This window comes from Hyaena hyaena, unplaced genomic scaffold (assembly GCF_003009895.1).
Source record: "Hyaena hyaena isolate Hyena2069 unplaced genomic scaffold, ASM300989v1 scaffold_93, whole genome shotgun sequence".
Lineage (NCBI taxonomy): Eukaryota > Metazoa > Chordata > Mammalia > Carnivora > Hyaenidae > Hyaena > Hyaena hyaena.
Window position 1 is genome coordinate 3,396,492 of NW_024080724.1, and position 25,153 is coordinate 3,421,644.

General features: G+C 39.3%; 1 protein-coding gene and 1 pseudogene across 6 annotated transcripts in view; both read right to left on the minus strand.

Moving 5' to 3' along the window:
* The window catches only part of MELK (maternal embryonic leucine zipper kinase), a 91,594-nt gene that overhangs the window by 61,174 nt on the left and 5,267 nt on the right, over positions 1-25,153 (minus strand). For 4 of the 6 annotated variants that reach the window (XM_039234853.1, XM_039234851.1, XM_039234849.1 and 1 more), the window contains exons 2-8: positions 23,231-23,326; positions 21,438-21,523; positions 19,668-19,784; positions 14,030-14,173; positions 12,322-12,390; positions 10,445-10,537; positions 6,121-6,219 (exon numbers count right to left, since the gene is read on the minus strand). In XM_039234853.1, coding sequence (XP_039090784.1) covers positions 6,121-6,219; positions 10,445-10,537; positions 12,322-12,390; positions 14,030-14,173; positions 19,668-19,784; positions 21,438-21,523; positions 23,231-23,288 — 666 coding nt within the window. In that variant the 5' untranslated portion in view covers positions 23,289-23,326. Of the gene's footprint in view, positions 1-6,120; positions 6,220-10,444; positions 10,538-12,321; positions 12,391-14,029; positions 14,174-19,667; positions 19,785-21,437; positions 21,524-23,230; positions 23,327-23,942; positions 23,964-25,153 lie in introns of those variants that run through there. The other 2 variants (XM_039234850.1, XM_039234852.1) reach the window with 2 other exon arrangements.
* LOC120233498 lies at positions 12,714-13,200 on the minus strand (annotated as a pseudogene).

Consider the following 25,153-nt stretch of genomic DNA (forward strand, 5'->3'; position numbering starts at 1 on the left):
GTGGCTCAGTCAGTTAAGTGTCCAACTTCAGCTCAGGTCATGATCTCATGGTTCATGGGTTCGAACCCTGCATCGGGCTCTGTGCTCATTTGCTCGGAGCCTGGAGCCTGCTTCAGATTCTGTGTCTCCTTCTCTCTCTGCCCCTCCTCCACTTGCACTGTCTCACTCTGTCTCTCAAAAATAAATAAATGTAAAAACAAATTAATAGAAAACATTAAAAAAACAAATACGACAAAGACTGGTGTGATTAAATAAAAACTACAAATTCCAGCATAGCAAAAACAACTTAAACAAAAAGACTGAAAAAAAAAAAAAAACAGGTACATTTGGGGCACCTGGTGGCTCAGTCAGTTAAGCACTCGACTCTTGGTTTTGGCTCAGGTCATGATCTCACAGCTGTGAGACTGAGCCCTGTGTTGGGCTCTACACTGACAGCACAGAGCCGACTTGGTATTCTCTCTCTCCCTCTCTCTGCCCCTCCCCCACTTGTGAATGTGCTCACTCTCCCCCTCTCTCAAAATAAAGAAACTTTAGAAGAAAAAAAAAGGTATACTTTATTGATGTGGATATAGAGAAACATGCACTTTCATGCTATTGCTGAAACTGATAGAACTTCATCAGGAAGCAATTTAGAAAGATCTATCAAAATTACTAACCCAGAAATTCTTCAAGGGATTTTCTTACAGATCTATTCACAATGTACAAAAAGACTACTTGGAAATTACTTAAATGTCCATTAACCTAGGATGGTTAAAAAAACTGAGGTACATGTATATACCTCGATTCTATTCTGGGCTGCTCTGAAGGGGTGTGGTTTCCGAGACCCACTGTGAAGGGAAGAAAACAAGATGTGGAGCAGTGTTTGTGATAAGCTCCCACCTGTGTGAGAAACCTGGAAAAGGAAAAGCACCAAGAGAGAAAATACAAAATTCCGTACACATGTATAATCTGAAAAAAGTACATAAAAATCTGATACTTTGTCACAGGTAAATAATTTTATATCAATAACTTTGAGAAATTAGACAAATTGGGCACATTTTTTGGCGTCCAAAACTGAACTCCTGATTGTCCCTGCTCCACCAAGGGTCTTCCCCATCTCAGTTCATAGCGGTGCCAACTTTCTAATTGCTCATGCTATTCCCCCATCCCGTCCATCAACAAATCACATTAGCTATACCTTCAAAAGACTATGGACTAGTCTAAACATGTATCATGACTGTGGTGGTGGTTACATGAAGTGAGATACGTGTTAAAATTTGTAGACCTGTACTCATACACAAAAATTTTACTCTGTTAATTTAAAAATAATTTTTGGGGGGCGCCTGGGTGGCTTAGCCGGTTAAGCGTCCGACTTTTGCTTAGGTCATGATCTTGCGGTTCGTGGGTTCGAGCCCCGCGTCGGGCTCTGTGCTGACGCTCAGAGCCTGGAGCCTGTTTCAGTCTGTGACTCCCTCTCTCTCTGACCCTCCCCTGCTCACGCTGTCTCTCTCTCTCCTAGAAATAAATAAAAATATTAAAATAAATAAATAAATAAAAATAATTTTTGGTTGCACCTGGGTGGCTCAGTGCTTGATTTTGGCTCAGGTCATGATCTCACAGTCGTGGGATTGAGTCCGTGTTGTGCTCTGTGCTGAGCATGGAGCCTGTTTGGGATTCTCTCTCCTTCAAAGTAAATAAACTCAAAAAAAATTTTTTTAATTGAATTTTAAGTTTAAAAAAATTTTTAGGGGCGCCTGGGTGGCTCAGTTGGTTGGGCGGCCAACTTCAGCTCAGGTCATGATCTCATGGTTCGTGAGTCCGAGCCCCGCATCAGACTCTGTGCTAACAGCTAGCTCAGAGCCTGGAGCTTGTTTCAGATTCTGTGTCTCCCTCTCTCTCTGACCCTCCCCTGCTCACACTGTCTCTCTCTCTCAGAAATATTAAAATATTTTTTTTTAAATTAATGAAATCCAGAATCTAACCACTTCTCACCACCTCAACGGCCACCATCTCTTATCTGTAGGATATTACTACAATACCCTAACTGGTTTCCCCAGTTCTCTTTTGTTCCTTATAGTAGCCAGGATGATCCTGTTAAAACCTATACCAGGTAATGACACCCTTCTGCTCAAAATCCTCCAACGGGTCCCTATTTCACTTCGAGAAAAAGCTGAAGCCCTTACGACAGCCCAGAAAGCCCAATGACAACTGGATCTCCTATTTCCTGAGACTTCATTTCCTACGACTCTCCTGATTTTCTCAGTCCACTGCACCAGCCCTCTCGCTCTCCCCAGACTACAGTAGGTGTTTCTAGCTTCTAGCTAGTGGTCTTTGCCATTTCCTCTGCCTGAAACATTCTCCTCCTTGATATCCACTAACACTCTCACCTCCTTCAAGTCTTGCTCAAATCTCACTTCTGTGAAGTTTATTCTGACCAGCAACTTGCCCCCCTCTTCCTCCCAAATCTGATTCTGATTACTCTTTACCCTGCTCAATTTTTTTTCCCAAAGCAAGTATCATCTTTTAATATAACTTAATATCTAGTCTGTTTATTACCTTTTTCTATATCCCTACCACCAGAATATAAATTCCATGAGGACAGGGTTGTCCATCTGTTTTACTCACTGATATATCCCAAGTCTCTAGAAAAATGCCTGCACATATTAGGTTTTCAACAAGTATTTAACTATTTCAAAAGCTGAAAGAATGCTGAATGAATAAAAAAAAATAAACTAACAAAAGTACAAACACACAAGGCAACATAAATGGTCGCCTCTCTATTTTATTTATTTATTTATTTATTTAAATTCAAGTTAGTTAACATACAGTGTAGGGTTGCCTTTCTAATTCAGAGACCTGAAGGAAAGGAGAGCACAAAGCAGCTATATGGGAGAAAACCATTTCAGGTGAAAGAAAGAGCAAGTGCAAATGCCCCAAGGCAGATGCATGCTCTGCACATTGAAGTACCCAATGAGGGAAGAAAAGAAATAAGGAGTACAGGTGCATGGAGCACGTGAGGAGGGGAACAGTAGGTGATGATGGCACCAAAGTTAATATAGGCCAGTTCACAAGGGATGAAGCCTACTGCCCACAGCGCAAACTGTGGCTTATACTTGAGTGAGATGAAAAAGCAGCCACTGGAGAGTTTCTGATTAGACTTACACGCTATTTCAAAATCTTCCCATAAAGAAGACCCTGGTGGAGATGGCCTTACAAGCATATTCCATAAGACACCCAAAGAACTAAAAGTTCTAATCTTAAACTCTCCTCCAGAAAACAAAAACAGTAAAAGGGAGAAAAAGCCTCAATTAACTTTATGTGGCTAGTGAAATCTTGAAACCAAAAACAAGTACAATAGTTTAAGAAAGAAAAGTACATCTTAATCTCTGAACAAATTTTAAGTCCTGAACAAAATACTGGCAAACCAAATTTACACAGATATGTTAATAATACTAACGTTTACTGAGCATTACTCTAAATATTGTGCATGGCTTAACTCATTTAATCCTAACAACCCTACTGTCAAAACTATCATTCCACCCATTTTATGGAAGAAGAAACTAAGACTCGAAAGGCAAAGTAATTTGCCAAATTCTGGCCACAGACAGAAAGTAAAGATCCTGGATTTTAATAATACCAATGAGATTCTGATTTCATTGCTCTGGAGACTGGACCCAATATATTTCAAAGCACCCCAAGTGAGGCTAATATGCAGCCAGGGTTGTGAACCACTGTTCCACAGCTTCCCCCACCCTGAGAAAAATTACACGGACATAGCTAAGGCAGATGTTCTAGTCAAGATTTAAATACGAACCAAGAAGGAGAGGTGAGAAAACATAATTTGTAAGATCTTTTCCAATGGTGAAATTCTATGATTATGTGTCCCCACACTGTCTTCTAGAATTCTCAAAGGTGTAAGATTTCATGCTAACAGATCCAATTCCAGTTCATCTTTGGAGAAATTTGTCTGTCAGTTTATTTCGCTGCCATGGAATTCCCCAAAAAAGAGCGTGGTAAAATATACTAGTAGCTTATAATACTAAAATTATTTTCAGAACGAGAAACACAGCTCTACTTTACAGAAAAGAGTAGCAAAGAGTAGCAAAAAGAATGAACGCTTGAAGAGGCCAACCTAGTATCTTTTTTAAAAAAGCCTAACTGGAAAACTTGCTGAGCTGCCCAAAGACCTGCCTCCTTCCCATCTACTCCTGTTAAAGTAGGCTGAGGCTACACCGCGATCCTGACACTCCCCTCTCCTGCAGCCTGCTGTTGACACGGTAGGGTTTGCCTGTGTAGTCAGAACCACGGCCACAGTGAACAAGCACGGCCAAAGCAACAACTGCCACCCTGAGAAGCTTAGGGGAGGCTCCTTGAGAAGGGCTGGGAGGAAATACAGGCTGCCTTGGCTACCCCAGCCAGCCCCAGGAAGCTGGCCTCCAGCCTCCTGCCCCATCCAGCTCTCCTTCCCAAGGAGAGGCATATGCACACACAGTTCCCCAAAGCAACGGTAACGGCTGTGCTGACCTACTTCCATTTGACTCTGCAGAATCAGAACTCCTTAGCCTTCAAGGAGTTGGGACTACTACAATTCCATCTCGAATTCTGGCATAGATTTTAAAGGTTTTTCCGGGGGGTGGGGGGATATAGGAAATAACTGTTAAGTCAAGTAAATTTAAAAATTGAAGATTGAAAAAAAAATTGAAGACTGAACTCAGTGTCTTTAAACTTGTTCTATAGGGCAAGCAATGAGCCAACGGGATTATCACTTTCAGTTCAGTGTACTATGTCCCCAAAATGCGAGTTGATTTAGGTAGTCTCCCTACCTAAAGGGTGCTAGAGACCCAGTGGTCCAGCCACATAAAACATCTGACCATCTTCCCCCATGCTCCTCCTGTCTTGTCTTTGCTCACAGTGTCTACTCTACCAAACATGCGCTCTCCCATACCCCTTTCTGAAGCACTTCTACCCCTTATGAAAGCCCTGCTCAAGCCTCACTTCCTCTAACGTGTTCTCCCAAACCCCTCACCCACTCCTGTATTAACTTCATTTATATCTCTGTTATAATATGGCATCCCTGACCCTTTCCCCTTTTTAGACAGCCTTTTATCTGTCTCCAACAAGAAATCAGGCCCTGGTAGACAATGATCAAGTTCATAGACTCTTGTTCAGGCCTTCCAGTATCTGATACAAAGAAGACCTCCAGGAAATACTTGTTCCAACAGAACCAAATTCAAGCCACGCGCAGAGAAGTTGCTCTGTTGGTCTGACCCTGGTTTGCTAAGGACATAAAATGGTGTTCTTTCCTCCTCCTTACATATCTTCTTGTGTTCACTTGCTTTGAATATTAAAATGAATTTTAAAATGAATTTTATGGTTTCCTTAGTATATACGATTGAAGGTTTTTTAAATTGAATTTAAGTCACATAACATAAAATGCACCCCTTTAAAGTATACAATTCGGTGGTTTTTAGTGTATTCATAAAGTTGTACAATCATTACCACTATATAATTCCAGGATGTGCCCATCACCCCCAAAATAAAACCTGTATTCATTAACAGTCACTCCCCACTGTCACTCCATCCCCAACCCCCTCAACCACGTATCTTTCTCTCTCTGATAAGTATGATTTTAACAAAGCCTACAGTACTCTTAACCATGGCTTTATTATACCTTAAAGCCAAATGTTACCTTCAAAAAGAAGCAGTTTCTCTTCTTTTATCAGAACCCAACTGAAAAATGTGATTTAAGACAGTAACTTACTAAGGTATCATTTCAGGATAAAGTAAAATCTGTTACCAGAAAAATCATCTTCCATGTTTGTTTTCTCATTTGTTTTTGTTCTGTTAAGCATTTTACCGAAGAAGTATAATACACATACAGAACAGTATACGTATTGAGGGTCCCCCTTGATAAGTTTTCAAAAACTGAATACATAAGCATAACCAACACCCAGATCAAGAAAGAGCACAGAATCCCCCCACACCCTTCTTCCAGTCACTCCCCTCCTCCAAAGTGTAACCACCATCTTGACTTCTAACAGCATACGTTACTTCTGCCTGTTTTTGCTTTATAAATAGAAGCAAATTGTATGCAGTATAGAACTCTTACAATGAATTCTATGTATGCCTTGTAATACTCACCGTAATCTTCTTGTACAAAGCCATGACATTATCATCATCAAACGGTAGAAAGCCACACATAAGTACATATAAGAGTATGCCCATACTCCAAACATCTGCCTGAGAGGGGGAAAGAAAGAATTTTTTTAATAATTGAGAACATATTACAGAATGACAGTATACTTAATGGAATCTTCACAGAGCTGAAAAAGGGTGCAGAGATCATTTAGTTCAAACTGCTCATTCTATAGACAAGGAACCTAAAGCCCAGAAAGGAAGTCTTGTTCAAAGTCACCCGGGCAATGGCAGGCCACCCAGGTAGGTCTACCTACTTTTTGTTCAGTGCACTCTCTCCCAATGTTGGATCCTAATGCTCAAAAGAAAATAATTCCTAGTTGGCTGGGCTGGATTGGGTATGATAAGGAAGGAGATGAGGCCAGGTCTCTAATTCTGAAAGACAGTTCTATAGTGCTTTTGAGGGTTATAATTTTTTTTTTTTTACTTTTTTTTATTTATTTTTGAGACAGAGAGAGACAGAGCACGAGCTGGGGAGGGGCAGAGAGAGAGAGAGACAGACAGAATCTGAAACAGGCTCCAGGCTCTGAGCTGTCAGTACAGAGCCCGATGCAGGACTTGAACCCACAGACCACAAGATCATGATCTGAGCTGAAGTCGGACGCTTAACTAACTGAGCCACCCAGGCGTCCCATTAATTTTTTTTTTTTTTTTCTGAGAGAGAGAGAGAGAGAGAAAGACAGCGTGAGCAGGGGAGGGTCAGAGAGAGAGGGAGATACAGAATCTGAAACAGGCTCTAGGCTCTGAGCTAGCTGTCAGCGCAGAGACGGACACAGGGCTTGAACCCATGAACCGTGAGATCATGACCTGAGCTGAAGTCGGACGCTTAACCGACTGAGCCACCCAGGAGCCCCTATTGAGGTTATATAAACATGCATGAGGATGTCAAGACAAGTCTTAAAATTTACTGCTGATATTCTGCAAATGTGACTAAGCTGTGCTGTAAAGTCCTCTCTATGTAAAGAAACCTTAATAAAGTTCAACGATTGACTTCTCAAATACAGAGGCTAGAAATTAGCCTGCCAACACAAACACCCCTACAAATCTCAAAATCCCAGAAAGGAGTTTAACCTTTGTATAAGATATCCATTTGTCCCATGAGTCTTAAGCACTAACTACTAATTCAGGCGGTATTTGGCCTTAGTCAACAATGACGCCACTGTTGACTGAGGAACAGTCACAGCTTTCACTCTCACATGAGCCTTAGCAAAATTTTAAGAGGTAAAAAGGGCAGCTGTTTTTTTAAGGCAGGAGGGGTGGGAAGAGGAGAGAAAGAGTTAAAATAACTCAAGGAGCATCATAGCTAAGGAGTACCTATATTAAGTAACCCAAATCTAACACCTAGTCCTGTCTACCAAATCACATCAAATTCTTAATATGCCCCAAATGAATGAGCTACTTCCAGGCAAACACCTCCTTTTTTCTTCCAAGTTGCAAGAGGTCAGAAAATAACTATTTATGCCTCAGAAATGTCAAATAACTGATCTAAAAATTCAGCCTGGATAGCACGGCACGCCTGATCAGAGTGTTCAATTCAAAGCAAAGAGGCTGCAGAGGGAACAGAGGGCTAGCACAGCCTCATCAAATGCCGTAAAAAGAGGTCAACAGAGAGATTATGTCTGAGGTTAAATAAAAAGATAAGGTAAGGGGCACCTGCGTGGCTCCAGTGGCTAAGCATCTGACTCTTGGTTTCAGCTCAGGTCATGATCTCATGAGATCATGAGATCAAGCCTGCATAGGGGGTGGGCTGTGCTGACAGTGCGAAGCCTGCTTGGGAGTCTCTGTCTCCCCCTCTATCTCTCTGTCCCTCCATCTTTCTCTTTCTCTCAAAATAAATACATTAATCAAAAAGATAATAAAATAAAAGCTGTTAAAAATGTTTTTAAAAGTCTTTTAAAAAATTGTGGGCTGCCTGGCTGGCTCAGTTGGTAGAGCATGTGACTCTTGATCTCAGGGTCATGGGTTTAAGCACCACATTGGGCATGGAGCCTACTTTTAAAAAAATTACCACATAATTTAAAAGAGGCGGTTGGGGGGCACCTGGGTGGCTCAGTCGGTTAAGTGTCCAACTTCGGCTCAGGCCATGATCTCACAGTTCATGGGTTCAAGTCCCACATCGGGCTGTGTGCTGACAGCTAGCTCACAGCCTGGAGCCTGCTTCGATTCTGTATCTCCCTCTCTCTCTCATCCTCCCCTGCTCAAGCTGCCTCTCTCTCTCTCTCAGAAATAAATAAAACATTAAAAGAGAGAGAGACAGAGACAGAGAGAATGTTCAGGTATGCAGTAAAGCCTCCCTCAGTTCAAATCTTGACCAGTAACTACCAGTTGTGTGACCTTGCAAAGGCGCTTAATTTCTGAGCCTCAGTTTCTTCAACTTCTTACCTTAATGAAATGAGTAACAGTAGTCCCTCCAAAGGATTTTTGTGCGGTTTAAATGAAAATTATAAAAAGTATCTAGCATTGGGATGCCTGGGCGACTCAGTCAGTTAAGTGTCCGACTCTTAACTTCAGCACAAGTCATGATCTCAGTTTGTGGATTCAAGCCCCGTGTCAGGCTCTGCACTGACAGCATGGAACCTGCTTGGGACTCTCTCACCCTCTCTCCCTGCCCCTCTCCTGTGCACGTGCATGTTCTCTCTGAAAATAAACATTTAAAAAAAACGAAAACAATTCTAACACATGCTACAACATGGATGAGTCTTAAGGATATTATGCAAAGTGAAATAAGCCAGTCACAAAAAGACAAATATTGTAGGACCCACCATATAAGGTACCTAGACTGGTCAAATTCATATAGACAGAAAGTAGACTGGTAGCTGCCAGCAGTGGGAGGAAGGAAGAATAGAAAAATTATTTAGTGGGTATAGAGTTGCATTTTGCAAAATGAAAAGAGCTCTGAAGACATAAGGACATTAATGGTACAATTAACAGCACATGAATATGAATTATGGATTAAATAAGTTGTATCAATGTTAAATTCCCAATTTTGAGAACTAATGTGTGGGTATAAAAGAGAAGCCCCTTGCTTTTAGGAAATATATGCATAATATTTAACAATAAAGGGAAATAATGCCTAAAACTTATTAATTGGTTAAGAAAAGAATATGCATATATACAAATAGAGAACGAGAATGGAAAAGCAAATAGAATGAAAAAATGTAGGGGCACCTGGGTGGCTCAGCCAGTTGAGTGTCCGACTTCGGCTCAGGTCATGATCTCATGATTCGTGGGTTCAAGCCCCACGTCGGGCTCTGTGCTGACAGCCAGCTCAGAGCCTGGAGCCTGTTTCAGATTCTGTGTCTCCCTCTCTCTCTGACCCTCCCCTGCTCATGCTGTCTCTCTCTCTCAGAAATAAATAAAATATTTTTTAAAAATGAAAACAACTGTGAATAGGACTAAATGTATACAGAAGTTCCTCATTCCATATTTGCAACTATTCTATAAGCTTGAGATTATATCCAAATCAAAAGTCACCAAAAGAAGTCAGTTCCCATCTTCTCTTGTTATGAATTCAGTAAATGGGCATATCTCAAGGTTTCTCCAACATAACACTAGTTCCAAAAGGGGCAGCACATAAAAAGCGGACTCTAGGCGAGTAAAATCATGACGAGCTACTCTCAGTGATGCTCCCCTCCCAGAGGATCACACTGGACGAGAATATATTAAAGATCTGGAGATGTCCTCAACTAAAAACATGATTCAATCCAGCATTTCCTGAGCTTTTGATAACTCAACTTTGTCTTATAATACTAATATTAACAATATTAGTACTTCAAAAAACAGAAAGGACTGACTAACCTACAGTAGCTAATGGTAAGTAAAACAGGCAGTGCCCAGGCCTTCTGAGCCTGGGCCCCCTACAAAAGACTGCTGGCCTCAGATAAGTATCTTGCCATGAACAAAGTCCAAGTTTTCTCAGAGCTAACCAGCAAGCATCTCTGAAAACTGAGGCTGCAACCCTGGCCTTGTGCTCTACCTGGCTGGACTAACTAGTCTATGATACTGATAAAACTATGATACTGTTTTAACACGAAAGTAGACACAACAAGGACACCTTGCTTCATAAGTATACTATGTATTGTTAGATTTATTGCAAGCTATTCATTTCATGTGTTACTTTAAATCTTACTCTCTGAATAAACTGAACTCTTTGATTAACAAGATTATTTCTGACCTTATTGTAATATCCCCAAAGCACAATGTCTGACTCACTCCAGGTCACCAATAAATGTACACTGATTATATACTGAATTAATCAATGAATAATTACCTCCGATCCCAGGTATGATTTGCCCTGTATTAATTCAGGTGCTGCATAAGCAAGACTCCCACAGCATGTCTGAAGATGGTAATCCCTGTTACCCTGCCAACAAGAAAAAATGAAATACTCCTTAATCACGGCCCTAAAGAAATTAAAACCTTGATAAACATTCTTTTGGCACAAGCAAGGAGAAACTAGATGAAGAATTATCTCAAAGAATGAGAGACTCCATGCAGCCAACTCAATACTCTGCTACATGCATGTGAGCACGTGCAGTTTACTCTTCTCTGCATTTTCTATACCACTACAACCTGGCGTGAACAAAACCTCCTTCTTAGCTCAGTCAAGTCAGGGTCATACTTTCCTAGACATCCATTCACATAATAATCAGCTTAGCATACAGCCAAGCACCCATGTCTTCCCATCCTCAAGAACTCACAGAAAAAGAACTATTTCTTTCCTGGATCCTATCTCCAGTATCAAATCTTCACAAATACAGAAAAGTTTCTCTTTCCTTAGAGGGAAGAGAGGAATCTGCTGCACCAAACAGTGCCTTAGGAATCTGTTTTCTAGACCCAGTCATAACACATATACACACAAAAAACACCCGAGCTTCCAGATCTGTGAAAATGAGGAGTCTGCTCGACATCCTCTGCTCTCGCACAGAAACATCAAGACATAAAGAACATGATACGACTACCCAACACTTGTGTAGTCCTACAACTGGCAAACGGCTTGCGAAACTGTGAAATTTCATTTACAACGGCAACAACGTGCCCAGAAGTGAACTTCTCAGCAGAAAGCGGAGGCAATCCTCTCCCAGCCAAGGCTGCTTTTTCAGATGGTGTCTGTGTGGGTTGAATCTGTGGCAGCCATAAATAAAAGCTAATGGAGTCTGTCACAAACCTCCACTGCCTCCTGTGGAGAACATGACTCAAACCAGTTTATCTGCTCCAAGTATGTTTTATCTTTATATGCCTGCCGATCAAAAAAAAAAAAAAAAATGCCATAGAGCATTTGGCTCCCAGACATAGGCTCCACTGACAATCTCTGAAGAGCCAAGGGAAGGAGAGGAAAATCAGAAAGAATCAGACATTCAGCCAAAGGGGCAAAATCTGCTTCCCTCTGCATTTAGCTAATTCTGATTGGGGCAGGAAATAATCACGGGACTACAAAGAGCTAAGACAGGTCTGCAATTTCAACATTCTTAATGAGTGTAGACAGCTCATTTTAGAGACTGTGAGTACCATCATTAGAGAACTCAGGAGGAAGCCTCCAACAGGCAGCCACACAGGAGCTCTGCAGACAGCACAGCTAGAAAGTTCAAAGTCACCTCAAAGAGAAGGTATGCTGGAGAACACCAGTACTTAACTGCGGAGTGCAAATTGAGGAAATACATAACTGTATACATTTAGAAGTGCACACGGACTTTTTCCTTCCTCTTTTATAAGGAAAGAGGATTGCTTCTCAAAATGTAACTATTAGTTATATAACCATGTGGATAGCAAAGACTAGATCTGCACTAAATTCCCAAAACTGCTATCTAAATGAACAAAAGCTTCATCTAGTTGCAATACTCAAATTGCAAACATATGATCAATTCAGAATTCGTGTTGTAATGACCTCATGTCACCTCAGCATTGCAAATTCTCTCACATCACACCCATGGGGGCTTCAGCAGGGCCAACCCTGGACCTAGAACAGTGGTTCTCAATCGTGGCTACCTATTTGAATCGTCTAGAGAACTTCTAAAGGGGATGAAATTTAACATTCTTCTCAATGGATGCAACCACACTCAATAAAGGCTAAGTGGAATTCAGTGAAAGATAACACCCTAACAGGTACATTTACAAAGGAAATAAATACATTTTTACTTCTGCACTTACCTTGGGTTTTGCACAGAGACCAAAGTCAATCAGTTTTAATTTATGATATTCATCAAACAACAAATTTTCCTGGGGAAACAAAGATATTTTCTTAACTGTATATTGACTTCCTTATATCACATCCTACCTCTAGCCATTTCTAAAAACAATTTCTAAATGAAGATTTTTTTTTTCACATATAAGACATTTATTTCCAGAGTATTTCCCATAGTAAGTTTTTAAAAACAGAAAGTAAACTTGAGTATCCTGTGGGACTGTATTCAAGGACTGACACCTTTTTGGGGGAAAAATACTTTCTGTACTATACAATATACATATTTAGGACAAAAGCAAACATAAAAAGTATAAAAACAAACAAAAAGATACAAACACAATACATTTTGGTTTGAATTTCAGAGATTTTTTTTTTTCCTCTCTTCCCCTTTACCTTCTAAAGTAGCATATATTGCTGCACTTTCGATATTTGGTTGTACAGTTAATGAACTTGAGTCTGGATGACTGGGGATCATCTATTCGGCTTTCCCATTCTATTGTTTCTTCTTTGATGAATAAAGGTTTTCCTAGAGTTTGGCCAAAAAGTCACAGACGTCTTGAGCTTTGTACCACACGCTGGCAGTAAGACAGGCCTGCCATCTTAGACACTAAACAGAAGCTGGAGGATGACAGAACTGGAGCTGGCTGATGACAACGGAGCTACCTAGCTCTTCACTGACAAAGTTACAAATATTTTATATTTTTCCAAATTCAGTAAATGTAACGCAGACCTCTGCTTCCATGAAATAAGCGTTTCACTCTTCTAAAACCCTTTGTCACAGTCACTTTTTCTGCCTGCAGCCCCTGCCATTGGAGGCTCTGTGTGATGTGGTCCAGGAAGCAGCAAAACCAAGAGAAAAGATTTAAGATCGTTTATGCTAAGCAGTCTGGGAACAACAGAATGAAAATCACTAAAAAAGAATGAAATGACAAGAAGTAAGGACAGGGAAAGAAGGGGAATGTTGATAACTATCCTGCTTTCCCTCAAGACACTTCCACATAAGCCATCCCCTCCATGGTGCTCTAAGGTTCAACTACAAGCAAACACAATGTGTGTCAAAACAAAAGAAAGAGCTCAAATCAAAGGGCTGGGTAAACAGAGGGAAAAGGAAAGTGACGTTGCCATATTTTGTCAACCAATTCTAGATTCCTGATGCTAATACCAAGTAACATAAAATCCATGTTCACCACCATCCATATTAGTGGTGAACATGCCTACAGACTTAAGAGTATTCACATTTTTATTCTGTCCTTGAAAAATTAGTCTGTTCATTCCATTGAACTATTCCTTTCTGAGGTATAATGGAATTAAATTAAAGGAAGATGAGTTTAGGAAAAAAGTACTGAAGGGAAAATACTCAATGACAATATTCTCAAAGAAAATACTCAAAATTCTTCTTTCCTAGAGATAAAATCCGAAGTTTATAGTCCCCAGCTGATTACAAAGACATTCATAATGTCACTCACAACTGACAAATATATAGAATAACGACAATAAGGTACATCCAAAAAAGTCTACCGGCAACCAAAAAGAAAGAAAAGTGATACAATTATGAGTGGTACAAAAAATGAAGCAAAGCCAAGATAGACTCTAAATAGAAAGAACCCGTGGAACACTAGTAAAACTGGTACATGACGTTGAACTCTCGGGTAAGCATCTGTGACAGTCACTTACCGGTTTGAGGTCCCTGTGAGCATAACCCTGGCTATGCACATAAGCAACTGCAGATACTATCTGACGGAAGACGACTCGGGTCTCCTCCTCGGAGAGGCGATCCTGGGAAATTATGTAGTCAAACAGCTCTCCTCCAGGGCAATACTTCAATAACAACAGAGGCACATAGATATGATTACTACTGACAAAAATCACTTCAGAGGAATTAAAACAAAAAATTATACTTAACTTAGAGATATCTTTAATTCAACTTACAGGTAAGGAAACCAAGTGAGGTACAGTCAAAAATACATTCTCACAATCAGACAGGTCAACAATTACTTCAGGACACAGAAGAGCTCTTCGTCTCAAGCAATTTTATGGCCAGTAAGTAGAAGTAGAATCAACTAACACTGTGATCTTTTTTTTATGTCTATTTCATTTTTGAGAGAGAGAGAACATGTGCGCACGCAAGCAAGGGAGGGGCAGAGAGAAGAAGATCCCAAGCAGGCTCTGCACAGGCAGCAGAGAGCCCAATATGGGGCTCAAATTCACGAAATGTGAGATCATGACCTGAACCGAAGTCGGACACTTAACCAACTGAGCCACCCAGGCACCCCCTGACACTGTGATTTTTAAGTTCATTCAAGGTTTTATATTTTTATAGCAAAGTACTAAAACCCTTTCTCATCTTAATGCACTCATATTTAATGTAGTTACCTAAAACAAACACCAAAAAAAGCATACAATTTTTAAAATATTTTTTAAAGATTTTATTTTTAAGTAATCTCTATACCCAGTGTAGGCCTCAAATTCACAACCCCAAGATTAAGAGTCACCTCTTAATCTTAAGAGTCACCCACCTGAGCCAGCCAGGTGTTTCTCCCCCCATCACCAGCAGCAATTATTGCTTTTCCATCCTGAAGACCAGAGATTTTTAGTCTGTACCAGAAGCCCAGCTCTACACAGGTTCATAAGAAGCTACAGGAGAATAGGTACCAAAATATAAAGTTCTTAGCTTTCCATCCCTTCTTTTTTTGTAAACTGGGGTTTCCTTTCAAGATTTCATTTCACCTTAGTAGTTATCAAATAAAATCACAAATATCTATAGCTTTTGACCTCATAGCTCCACATTTAGAAAATGTTCCTACAGATTAACACCAAAAACACACTTTAGGGACACCTGGGTGGCTCAGTCAGTTGAACATCAGACTCTTGACTTCAGCTTAGGTCATGATCCCATGGTCATGGGATCAAATCCTGTTTCAGGCTCCATGCTGTGCGTGGAAACTGCCTGGGATTCTCTCTCCCTTTCCCTCTCTCTCTCCCTCCTCTGCCCCTCTCCCCTGTTCCTGCCCTCTAAAAATAAAATCAAACTTAAAAAAAAATTACACATTTTCAAGATTATCCACCACAGCAGTACTGTTTCAGAACAACAAAGCCTGGAAACAATCCAAATACACTCACACTATTTAAATGTAAATTCCATTATAAAATGGAATTCTATGCGGCCAGTAAAAAATAAATAAATAAAAGGGAGACTCTTTACAAATTGATATGAAACAATTTCCAGCATTTAGAGAAAAGATATAAAGAGTATACACTGATACAGTGACTTCCAAAAAGCATTATGCTGAACAAAAGAAACCAAACACAAAAGAGTACAGACTGTATGATTCTACTTATATTAAGTTCTACAACAGGTAACACTAACCTATGGTGACAAAAATCAAATCACTGGTCACTGAGAAGTACAGTGGGCAGATGGGCTTACAGGGATTAATGTCACAGGGTCAGGAGAAAACTTTCTGGTATAATGGATACGTTTCATTCCTAGGCTGGGATGAGAAGTACATAGGTGTTTAGCTTTTTCAAAATGTATAGCTAATGTATGCTAAATTTTAGCATATAAAAATTACAGCTCAATTTTTTTATATGTTATCCAATAAGATTTATATAAACAGCCTACTTTATAAAGAAATGCAAAACGAAGTGAAACAAAAACATTAAAAACCTCTACAAATATACATAGATGGTCTCCAAGCTAAAATGTTAAGTGCAGGAAGAAAAAAAACAAGGTACAAAATATTATAGTATGCAACCATTTGTATGACAGAAACTAATAAGCCACCTACATATGTATATATATTTACATATACATGAAAACATATATGTCTTCACACACATAAAATATACGAAGGGATTTATAAGTACAGTTGACCTTTGAACAACACAGGGGTTAGGAGGTTAGGGGTAGTGACCATCCTCAGAGTTGAACATCTGCATGTAACTTTTTTAATTTTAATTCCAGTATAGTTAACATGTGTTATATTAGTTTCAGGTGTACAATGGTTCAATAATTCCATACATTACTCAGTACTCATCAGGACACAGTACTCTTAATCCCTTTTACCTATTTCACCGATCCCCTGCCACCCGCCTCCCTTCTGATAACCATCAGTTAGTTCTCTGTAGTTAAGAGTGTTTTTTGGGGTGCCTGGGTGGCTCAATCGGTTAAGCATCTGACTTCGGCTCAGGTCATGATCTCATGGTTTGTGGGTTCAAGCCCCGCATTGGGCTCAGTGCTGACAGCTAGCTCAGAGCCTGGAGCCTGCTTCAGATTCTGTGTCTCCCCCTCTCTCTCTGACCCTCCCCTGCTCATGCTGTCTCTCTCTCAGAAATAAATAAAACATTTAAAAAAAAATTTTTTTTAAAGAGTGTTTTTTGAGGGGCACCTGGGTGGCTCAGTTGGCTAAGTGTCTGACTCTTGATTTCTGCCCCGGCCATGATCTCACAATTTATGAGCTCAAGCCCCACATCAGGCTCCATGCTGATAGTGCAGAGCCTGCTAGGGATTCTCTCTCCTCTCTTTCTGCCACTCCCCCGCTTATTTCTTTCTCTCTCTCAAAATAAATTTTTTTTAAAAAGCATTTTTTGGTTTGTCTTTTTTTTTGTTTGTGTCTTAAATTCCATATGAGTGAAATCATATGGTATTTGTCTTTCTCTGACGGACTTATTTCACTTAGCATTACACTCTCTAAATGCATCCAAGTTGTAGCAAATAAGATTTTATTCTTTTTTATGGCAGAATAATGTTCTATAGTGTGGGTGTGCGCATGTGTGCGTGTGCGCACAGGTGTGTGTGTCTGTGTATGTACATACACATACCACATCTTCTTTATCCTTTCATCTATCAATGGACACGGGCTGCTTCCATAGTTTGGCTACTGTAAATAATGCTACAAACATAGAGGTACATATATCTTTTCAAATTAGTGTTTTCATATTCTCAGAGTAAAGACCCAGTAGTGGAATTACTGGATCATACAGTAGTTCTATTTTTAATTTTTTGATATATGCATTTAACTTTTGATTCCCAAAAATCTAACTATGAAAAGCCTACTGTTGACAGGAAGCCTTACCAATAACATAAACAATTAACACATATTTTACATGCTACGTGTATTATATACTATATTCTTACAATAAAGCTGGAAAAAAGAAATTCATATGGAAGACGAAATATATTTATAGCACTACACTGAAAAAAATCTGTGTGTAAGTCGACCTGTGCAGCTCAAACCCATGTTGTTCCAGGGTCAAATGTACATGGAAAATCTGTAAGAAACACAAGAAAAGTGACTGAATTAGAGGAAAGGGCACTGGAGGACTGTGATAAGGGAGAGAGAGAATTCTACTTTTTAATATATACTCTTGTACCTTTCGGTTTTGCCCTAGGTTTAGAGGCTTTTTGCTGGTTTTGTTGTTTTTTTTTTTAAGTGTTTAATTTGGACAAAGGAATCAGCTTAAAATAAAGGCTTTAAAAGCATCACTGTGGACCATGCGGGCGGATCTACAGCGTAATAAAGAGAAAATAGTTTTAGGTCCAAAACTTTCAACATTATAAATTTTAAATATGCTTTTAAATGTACTGTGAAAATCATGTGCAGTTACAAATTATTTGGCTGAGATAAAGCGGGCACCTGGGTGGCTCAGTTAGTGAAGCTTCAAACTCTTGATTTTAGCTCAGGTCATGATCTCATGGTTCATGAGATCAAGGCAAGGCCTATGTCAGGCTCTGCACTAAAAGTGAGGAGACTGCTTGGGATTCTCTCTCTCTCCCACTCTCTCTCTGCCCCCTCCTTCTTCAAAATAAATTTTAAAACTAAAAAAAAACAAAAAACAAAAAAACAAAAAAAAAAAACCTTTAGAGCCTTGGCTGAGACTAAAGCAAAGCAAATGGAATAAAAGATGGATAATACACTAAAGACTTCACATTTCAGGCTAAAAGGGCAGTTACAGCTTGAAAGAGTCTGATTCATATAACACATGTATTGAAGGCTACCCATAGGCTGTGGGTTGAATTGTGCCCACAAAAAGATATGTGCAAGTCCTAACATCTGCTGCCAATGAACATGACCTTATTGTAGATGTGATCGAGTCCACATGAAGTCATACTGTATCAGGGTGAACCCTAATCCAATGGCTGTGTTGTTACATGAAGAGGGAAATGTGGACAAAGACACAGACACGCAGATAAGAAAACGCCATTTAGAGACAGAGGTGAGTACATCTACAAGCTAAGGAACACCAGAGATTGACAGTAACCATCAGAAACTAGGAAAGTAGCACAGAACAGATTCTCCGGAAGAAACCAACCTTGCCCTCATCTTGATTTCAGACTTCTAGCTTCCAGAGCTGTGAGACAATAAATTTCTGTTGTTTTAAACTACCAAGGCTGTGGGTACCTCAGTCAGTTAAGCGTCCAACTTCGGCTCAGGTTACGATCTCACAGTTCGTGGGCCTGAGTCCCATGTTGAGTCCCACGTCGAGTCCACATCGAGCTCCGTGTCGGGCTCTGTGCTGACAGCTCAGAGCCTGGAGCCTGCTTCAGATTCTGTGTCTCCCTCTTTCTCTGACCCTCCCCTGCTCACACTGTGTGTGTCTCTCTCTCTCAGAAATAATTAAAACATTAAAAATATTTTTTAAACTGCCAAGTTTGTGGTACTTTGTTATGGCAGCCCTAGACTAATATGCCATACAAAGCTAAAATGGATTCTTCCCTTTAGGAATAAATTTTAACATATTCTATTCACGAATCCTAACCCCATTAGGAGTGTATTAGAAAGTATGCATTTACAATGAATCTCCAACTTATTATACACATCCACTTAATCTAAATTATTATAGAGAGAATTCAAACAGGTAAGCTCATTAACATTTACTTAATCTTTCAGAAGGCAAAACACCCTTTTCCCTTAACTATTGATAAAGTGACTGGAAATGGTCTAAATATCTGATTTCTCCCCAAAATTGTTATGTTGAAAGATGATGGTACTGAGGCGGATCCTTTGGAAAGTGATTAGGACACAAGGTGGAGCCCTCATGAAGGGAATTAGTACTCTTATAAATGAGGTTCCAGAGAGATACCTTGGTCCCTCTACCATTAAGGACACAGCTGGAAGGTGCCAACTATGAATCAGGAAGAGGGCCCTCACCTGACCATACCAGTCCCTTGATCTTGGAATTACCAGCCTCCAGAACGATGAGAAATAAATTTCCATTGTTCATAAGCTACCTAGTCTATATTTGTTATAGCAGCCCAAACGGACTAAGACAGAAACCAAATACCTTTCAGGCTCCAGACCATACTACTAACCTCAAGAACCAGGAATATTTTGTTGGCTGTCTCCAGCACATGGTAGAGTTGACAAATATGCTGATGTCTTAGGTTCTTCAAGGCCTCAATCTCCGTTTTGACCCGGGGCAAATCACTCTGTGACAAACACACATTACATGAGCAATAAACCGATTTTGGAAGTGCTCCAAATATCAACAGCAAAAGCTTTAATGAGTAGCAAAAGCAACCAATAGCCAAAGTGTTCAATAGCACAGGAAAATATAACAAAAATTATCTGTGTGTACATAAAAAAGGTGAGGGTTTTACGAAAGATTAAGTTTGATGTGTCCAGAAAAATCAAAACAATCTCAGACTCCCTTAGGTTAGCATTCCAGGGGCGCCTGGGTGGCTCAGTTGGTTAAGTGTCCAACTTCAGCTGAGGTCATGATCTCACGGTTCGTGGGTTCAAGCCCCACGTCGGGCTCTGTGCTGACAGCCAGCTCAGAGCCTGGAGCCTGTTTCAGAGTCTGTGTCTCCCTCTCTCTCTGACCCTCCCCTGCTCACGTGCTCTCTCTCTCCTAGAAATAAATAAAAACATTAAAAAAAAAAACCTTTACTTAATTAAAAATGTTACTTTTTATGTTTTTTTATCAACATTTGTAAAATGTTTGTGTTGTTTTACTCAGTGGTACACTACTAATAGTTATAATGCTAAGTCAATCCACGAAAAAAAATTTTTAACATTCAGATTTTTGGTTAGAGACAAAAATGATTTTTTTTACTGTTTTCTAATTTATCTCCAAAAACAAAAGAAACAGGGGTGCCTGGGGGGCTCAGTAGGTTAAGCGTCCAACTTCGGCTCAGGTCATGATCTTGCTGTTTGTGGGTTCAAGCCCTCCACTGGCCTCTGTGCTGACAATTTGGAGCTTGGAGCCTGCTTCATATTCTGTCTCCTTCTCTCTCTGCCCCTCCCCTGACTGTGCTGTCTCTAAGATAAATAACATTAAAAAAATTTTTTTAACAAAAAAAAAAAAAGGCAGCCACAGATACACACACACACACACACACACACACACACACACACACACACACACACACACATACTAAGAGACCAGTGAATTCTCAGGAGGAGACCAGAACAAAGAAAACCAAAGAGACCAAATGATATAAGGGATGATGAAAGAATTAGAAACAAAAGATCACTCAGGGTGACTTCAAACACTAAAAAGGTTTAACATGCCCAAAAACGACCATCAAAAGAGACCCATCTTCCCTTAATATAAAAACAATAAACTTTATGTACATTAAAACCAAAACCACATATTGAATGGGCTGTTTGAGGAGGTAATACTCCGCTCAGTTCTGGACACACCCCTGTATATGAGAAACAGGCTGATTACAAAAAGGACCTCATGATATAACTTCAAAGGTCAGTTTGAATAAAACTGTAGAACTCACATCTATCAAAAAAGAGATCAGCATTTAGTAAAGGGATCATGAGAAGGTACAGGAGATATTAATCTTCAGAAGCACCTGTAAGACTTTGAAACATTTGCAGGAAAATGGACCCTACAGACTTCAGATTTGTGCCATTGCCTGGCATTAAAATTAAGGACAAAGTAACCCCTTCCCCAGATTTACTTTTTAAAACCAAAGATTTATACATAACCTGCAATCTAAAAAACAAGCAAACAAACAAGCTATAGAAATACTATTCTAATGAAAGTAGTAACTAGAACATTAGAACAAATTCAGGTTTTTAATTTACAAAACTGATCTATAGATTTTTTTTTAATAATTTTAACTTACCCCTAGTGCATTTTTATCCATGATTTTTATAGCTACCATTTCTCCAGTGAGGATATGGCAGGCGAGTTTGACCTTTGCAAAGCCACCTAAGCACAGGAAAACATATTATGAAGAGATAAGCAAGGGTAACCTAAAGTCATCATAAAGCAGCCTCAGGTCTCAGGCACAAATACCTCCCACATGCTTTTTTTTTTTTTTAGGATTTTATTTTAAGCAATTTCTACACCCAGCGTGGGACTCAAACTCACAACCCCAAGATCAAAAGACGCATGCTCTGAGCCAGCAAGTGCCCCTCCATATGCTTCTAAAAGGCTCTATCAATCCATATTTTCCTAGAAGTTTGTGGCTCTCTCTTCCTGTTGCTTCCAAAGCACTAGCCATGACTTTAACCTCTCCTCATCCGATGTTCACCTGAAGATTTGTTTCACCATGATAGTATCTTTAACATTATAATGAAGAAGTAGGAAAACAGAATTCACTATTTAGAAATTTGCTTTACAAATAACACTGCAAATAAATTTGCTTTATAATTAAAACTGCTAGAACACAATATAAAGTTGCTGAAACAAAAGACAATGGGAAACATCCACTCATTTTTAAAACTAGAACAAAGCAGGATATGATATTTCAAAACTGGATCGAATGATGGATAAAAGTCTACACTTTAGTATCTAAAACAAACTGCCAACTTAATAATCTAAAAAAGAAACTCCTGGGGAACCTGGTTGGCTCAGTCAGTTAAGCATCCAACTTTGGCTCAGGTCATGATCTCACGGTTCAGGAGTTCGAGCCTATGTTGGGCTCTCTTCTGTCAGCACAGAAAATCTGTGCTGTCAGACTAGAAATCTGTCTTGATCTGAGCATATAGGTGGATGTGTTTGTAAAATTCCATGAAGTGACGCCTGGGTGGCTCCGTTGGTTAAACATCCAATTCCTGATTTTGGCTCAGGTCATGATCTCATAATTTGTGAGATTGAGCCCCCAGCACAGAGTCTACATGGGATTCTCTCTCTCCCTCTTTCTGCCCCTCTCCTGTGCACATGCACATGGTCTCTCACACTCTCTCTCTCAAAATAAATAAACATTAAAAAAAAAAACCTCCATCAAGACTAATTTACTTTGCATACTTTACTGTTACACCTCAATATATTAAAACACACACACGTACAGAACCCCATCCCTTTCACTACCTTCACTGCCATCACCCTCATCCAAGTCACCATGTTCTCTAGCATCACTCGCCTGAATTACTACAATAACCTCTTAACATCTCTCTGCTTCTGCCCCTGCCTCTCCCAGCCCAGTCTTTTCACAACCAAGCAGCTAGAGCGACCCTTAAAACAAAGGTCAAGGGCACCTGGGTGGCTCAGTTGGTTAAGCGTCTGACTGTGGCTCATGTCATGATCTCTCAGTCTGTGAGTTCAAGCCTCACATCAGGCTCTGTGCTGACAGCTCAGAGCCTAGAGTCTCCTTCAGATTCTGTGTCTCCCTCTCTCTCTGCCCCTCCCCCACTCACACTCTGTCTCTCTCAAAAATAAAAGCATAGGAAAATTATTTTTTAAAAAAAGGTCAGATAGATCACTCCTTGGCTCAAAACTCTCTAGTGACTTTTATTCTAAATAAAATGACCTACAAGGCCTCTCCTATTCTCCTTTCTCTTGCTCCACTTTTTCTTTCTAAAGTAGGTGAAGAATTTTCAAACTACACGGGATAAACGGAAAAGCTCATGACTGCCCAAATGCACTATATTCTCAAATAATTGATCTGTCCACTGCCTCCAGGAAAATGATTACCTGTCCCAATAGTTTCATATAATTCATAGTATTTGAGAAGTTCATCATAATCTTTCATAGTCCTCCTGGAAGTTTCTACAAAATTGTAAAAGGAACCTGTAAGACAGAAATAGTACATGATCAAAAATAAACTACTATGAGACTATCTTATAAGTGAACATATAAATAAGTCTTAGGCATATAAATGATACCAAAAAAACTGATTCACTATATGGCTAAAAAGAAATTTGGATTCCTATCTCATGCCATACATGAAAATAAAATTCCAGATCAAGCAAAGACTTATATATGAAAGATAAACCTTGAAAAATTTTTAAAGAATATTGTCATGATTTTAGGACAGAAGAGAATCTTCTAAAAAGATAAAGTGCTAATCATAAAAAAATTAAATGTTAAAATTAAGAACTTTTGTCCATCTAAAGACATCCTTAAAAAAGAGAAAATCATAAATGTGAGAAAATATTTGTAACACTTATAAACAATGAGGTTTTATCCCAAATATACTATATACAATATAGAAGACAACCCAAAAGAAAAAAAAAGCAAATGAAATGAAAAGGCATTTCATAAAGAAACACAAAGGACCAATAAAAACATGAAAAAAAAGTTCAATTTTATTAGTTATCAGGGAAATGCAAATTAAGATTCCAATGATATACAATTTTTAAAAACATATAAGATACATATTTTATTGCTATGCTTCACAACTTACGTGTGTAACATACACAGTTGATCCTCAAACAATGCAGGAGTTAAGGGCACCAACTCCCTTGCACGGTTGAAAATCCACACATAACTTTTGACTACCCTGAAACTTAGCTACGAACAGCCTACTGTTGACAGGAAGCCTTATCAATAACATAAAGAGTTAATTAGCACATATTTTGTATTTCATATGTATTATATACTATATTCTTACAATAAAGTAGACTAGAAAAAAGAAAATGTTATTAAGAAAATCATAAGGAAGGAGCACCTGGGTGGCTCGGTCGGTTAGGTGTCCAACTGTTGATTTTGGCTCAGGTCATGATCTCAAGGTTCATGGGATCAAGCCCCACGTGGAGCTCTGTGTTCTGCGTGGAGCACAGAGCCTGCTTGGGACTTCCTCTCTCTCTCTGCCCCTCTCCTGCTCGCATGCACTCTCTCAAAATAAATAAATAAACTTTAAAAAGAAAAAAAATCATATGGAAAAGAAAATACATTTACAGTACTGTATCGTATTTATCAAAAAAAAATCCACGTATAAATGGATTCGCACACTTCAAACTCATGTTCAAGGGTCAACTACGCTTTCAAGTACGTAACAAAAAATATATAAAAATTAGTTGTAAAAAAGTCTTTGGTTGATTTTGTCTGAGTTTTAAAATTAGGTAGAATTAAAAAAAAAAAAAAAAAACAGGGATGAGTTGGCCCCTATTGTGTACATGAGTACATAAAGTCACACTCATATCAGCTTTGTCTTCTTTGTGGAGGATATGCTTAGTTGACTTTAACTAGAGATTAGCAGTGTATCTGGCAGAAGTGCTACTGCAATCAGACTGTCAACCCTGAATTTTCCTTTATTCATTTATCATAGAGATGTGTTTACTGAGCACTAAGCCTTATAATGAAGAAGGAAAGAAAAGTAGTTCCTGCCCTCATGAATCTCACACTCTAGCAGGGAAGACAAAAAGCAAATAAATAATTAAAATTGGTCATAAATACTGGAAAAGAAATAAGCAACAGTGGTCAGAATGAGTTGCTGAGAAGGCAATATTTAAGTCAAGATCCGATTCAAAGGAGAAAAAGGGAGAAAAAGAAAATCAGCCCTCAGGCAATCAAATTAGAGAGGCAGTTAAAATAATGACTCTTTCTTAAGCTGACTGCTGTTTCCTCACCAATGACATCCTCCCACCTCCTGATTCCTAAGATACCCACGTGCTG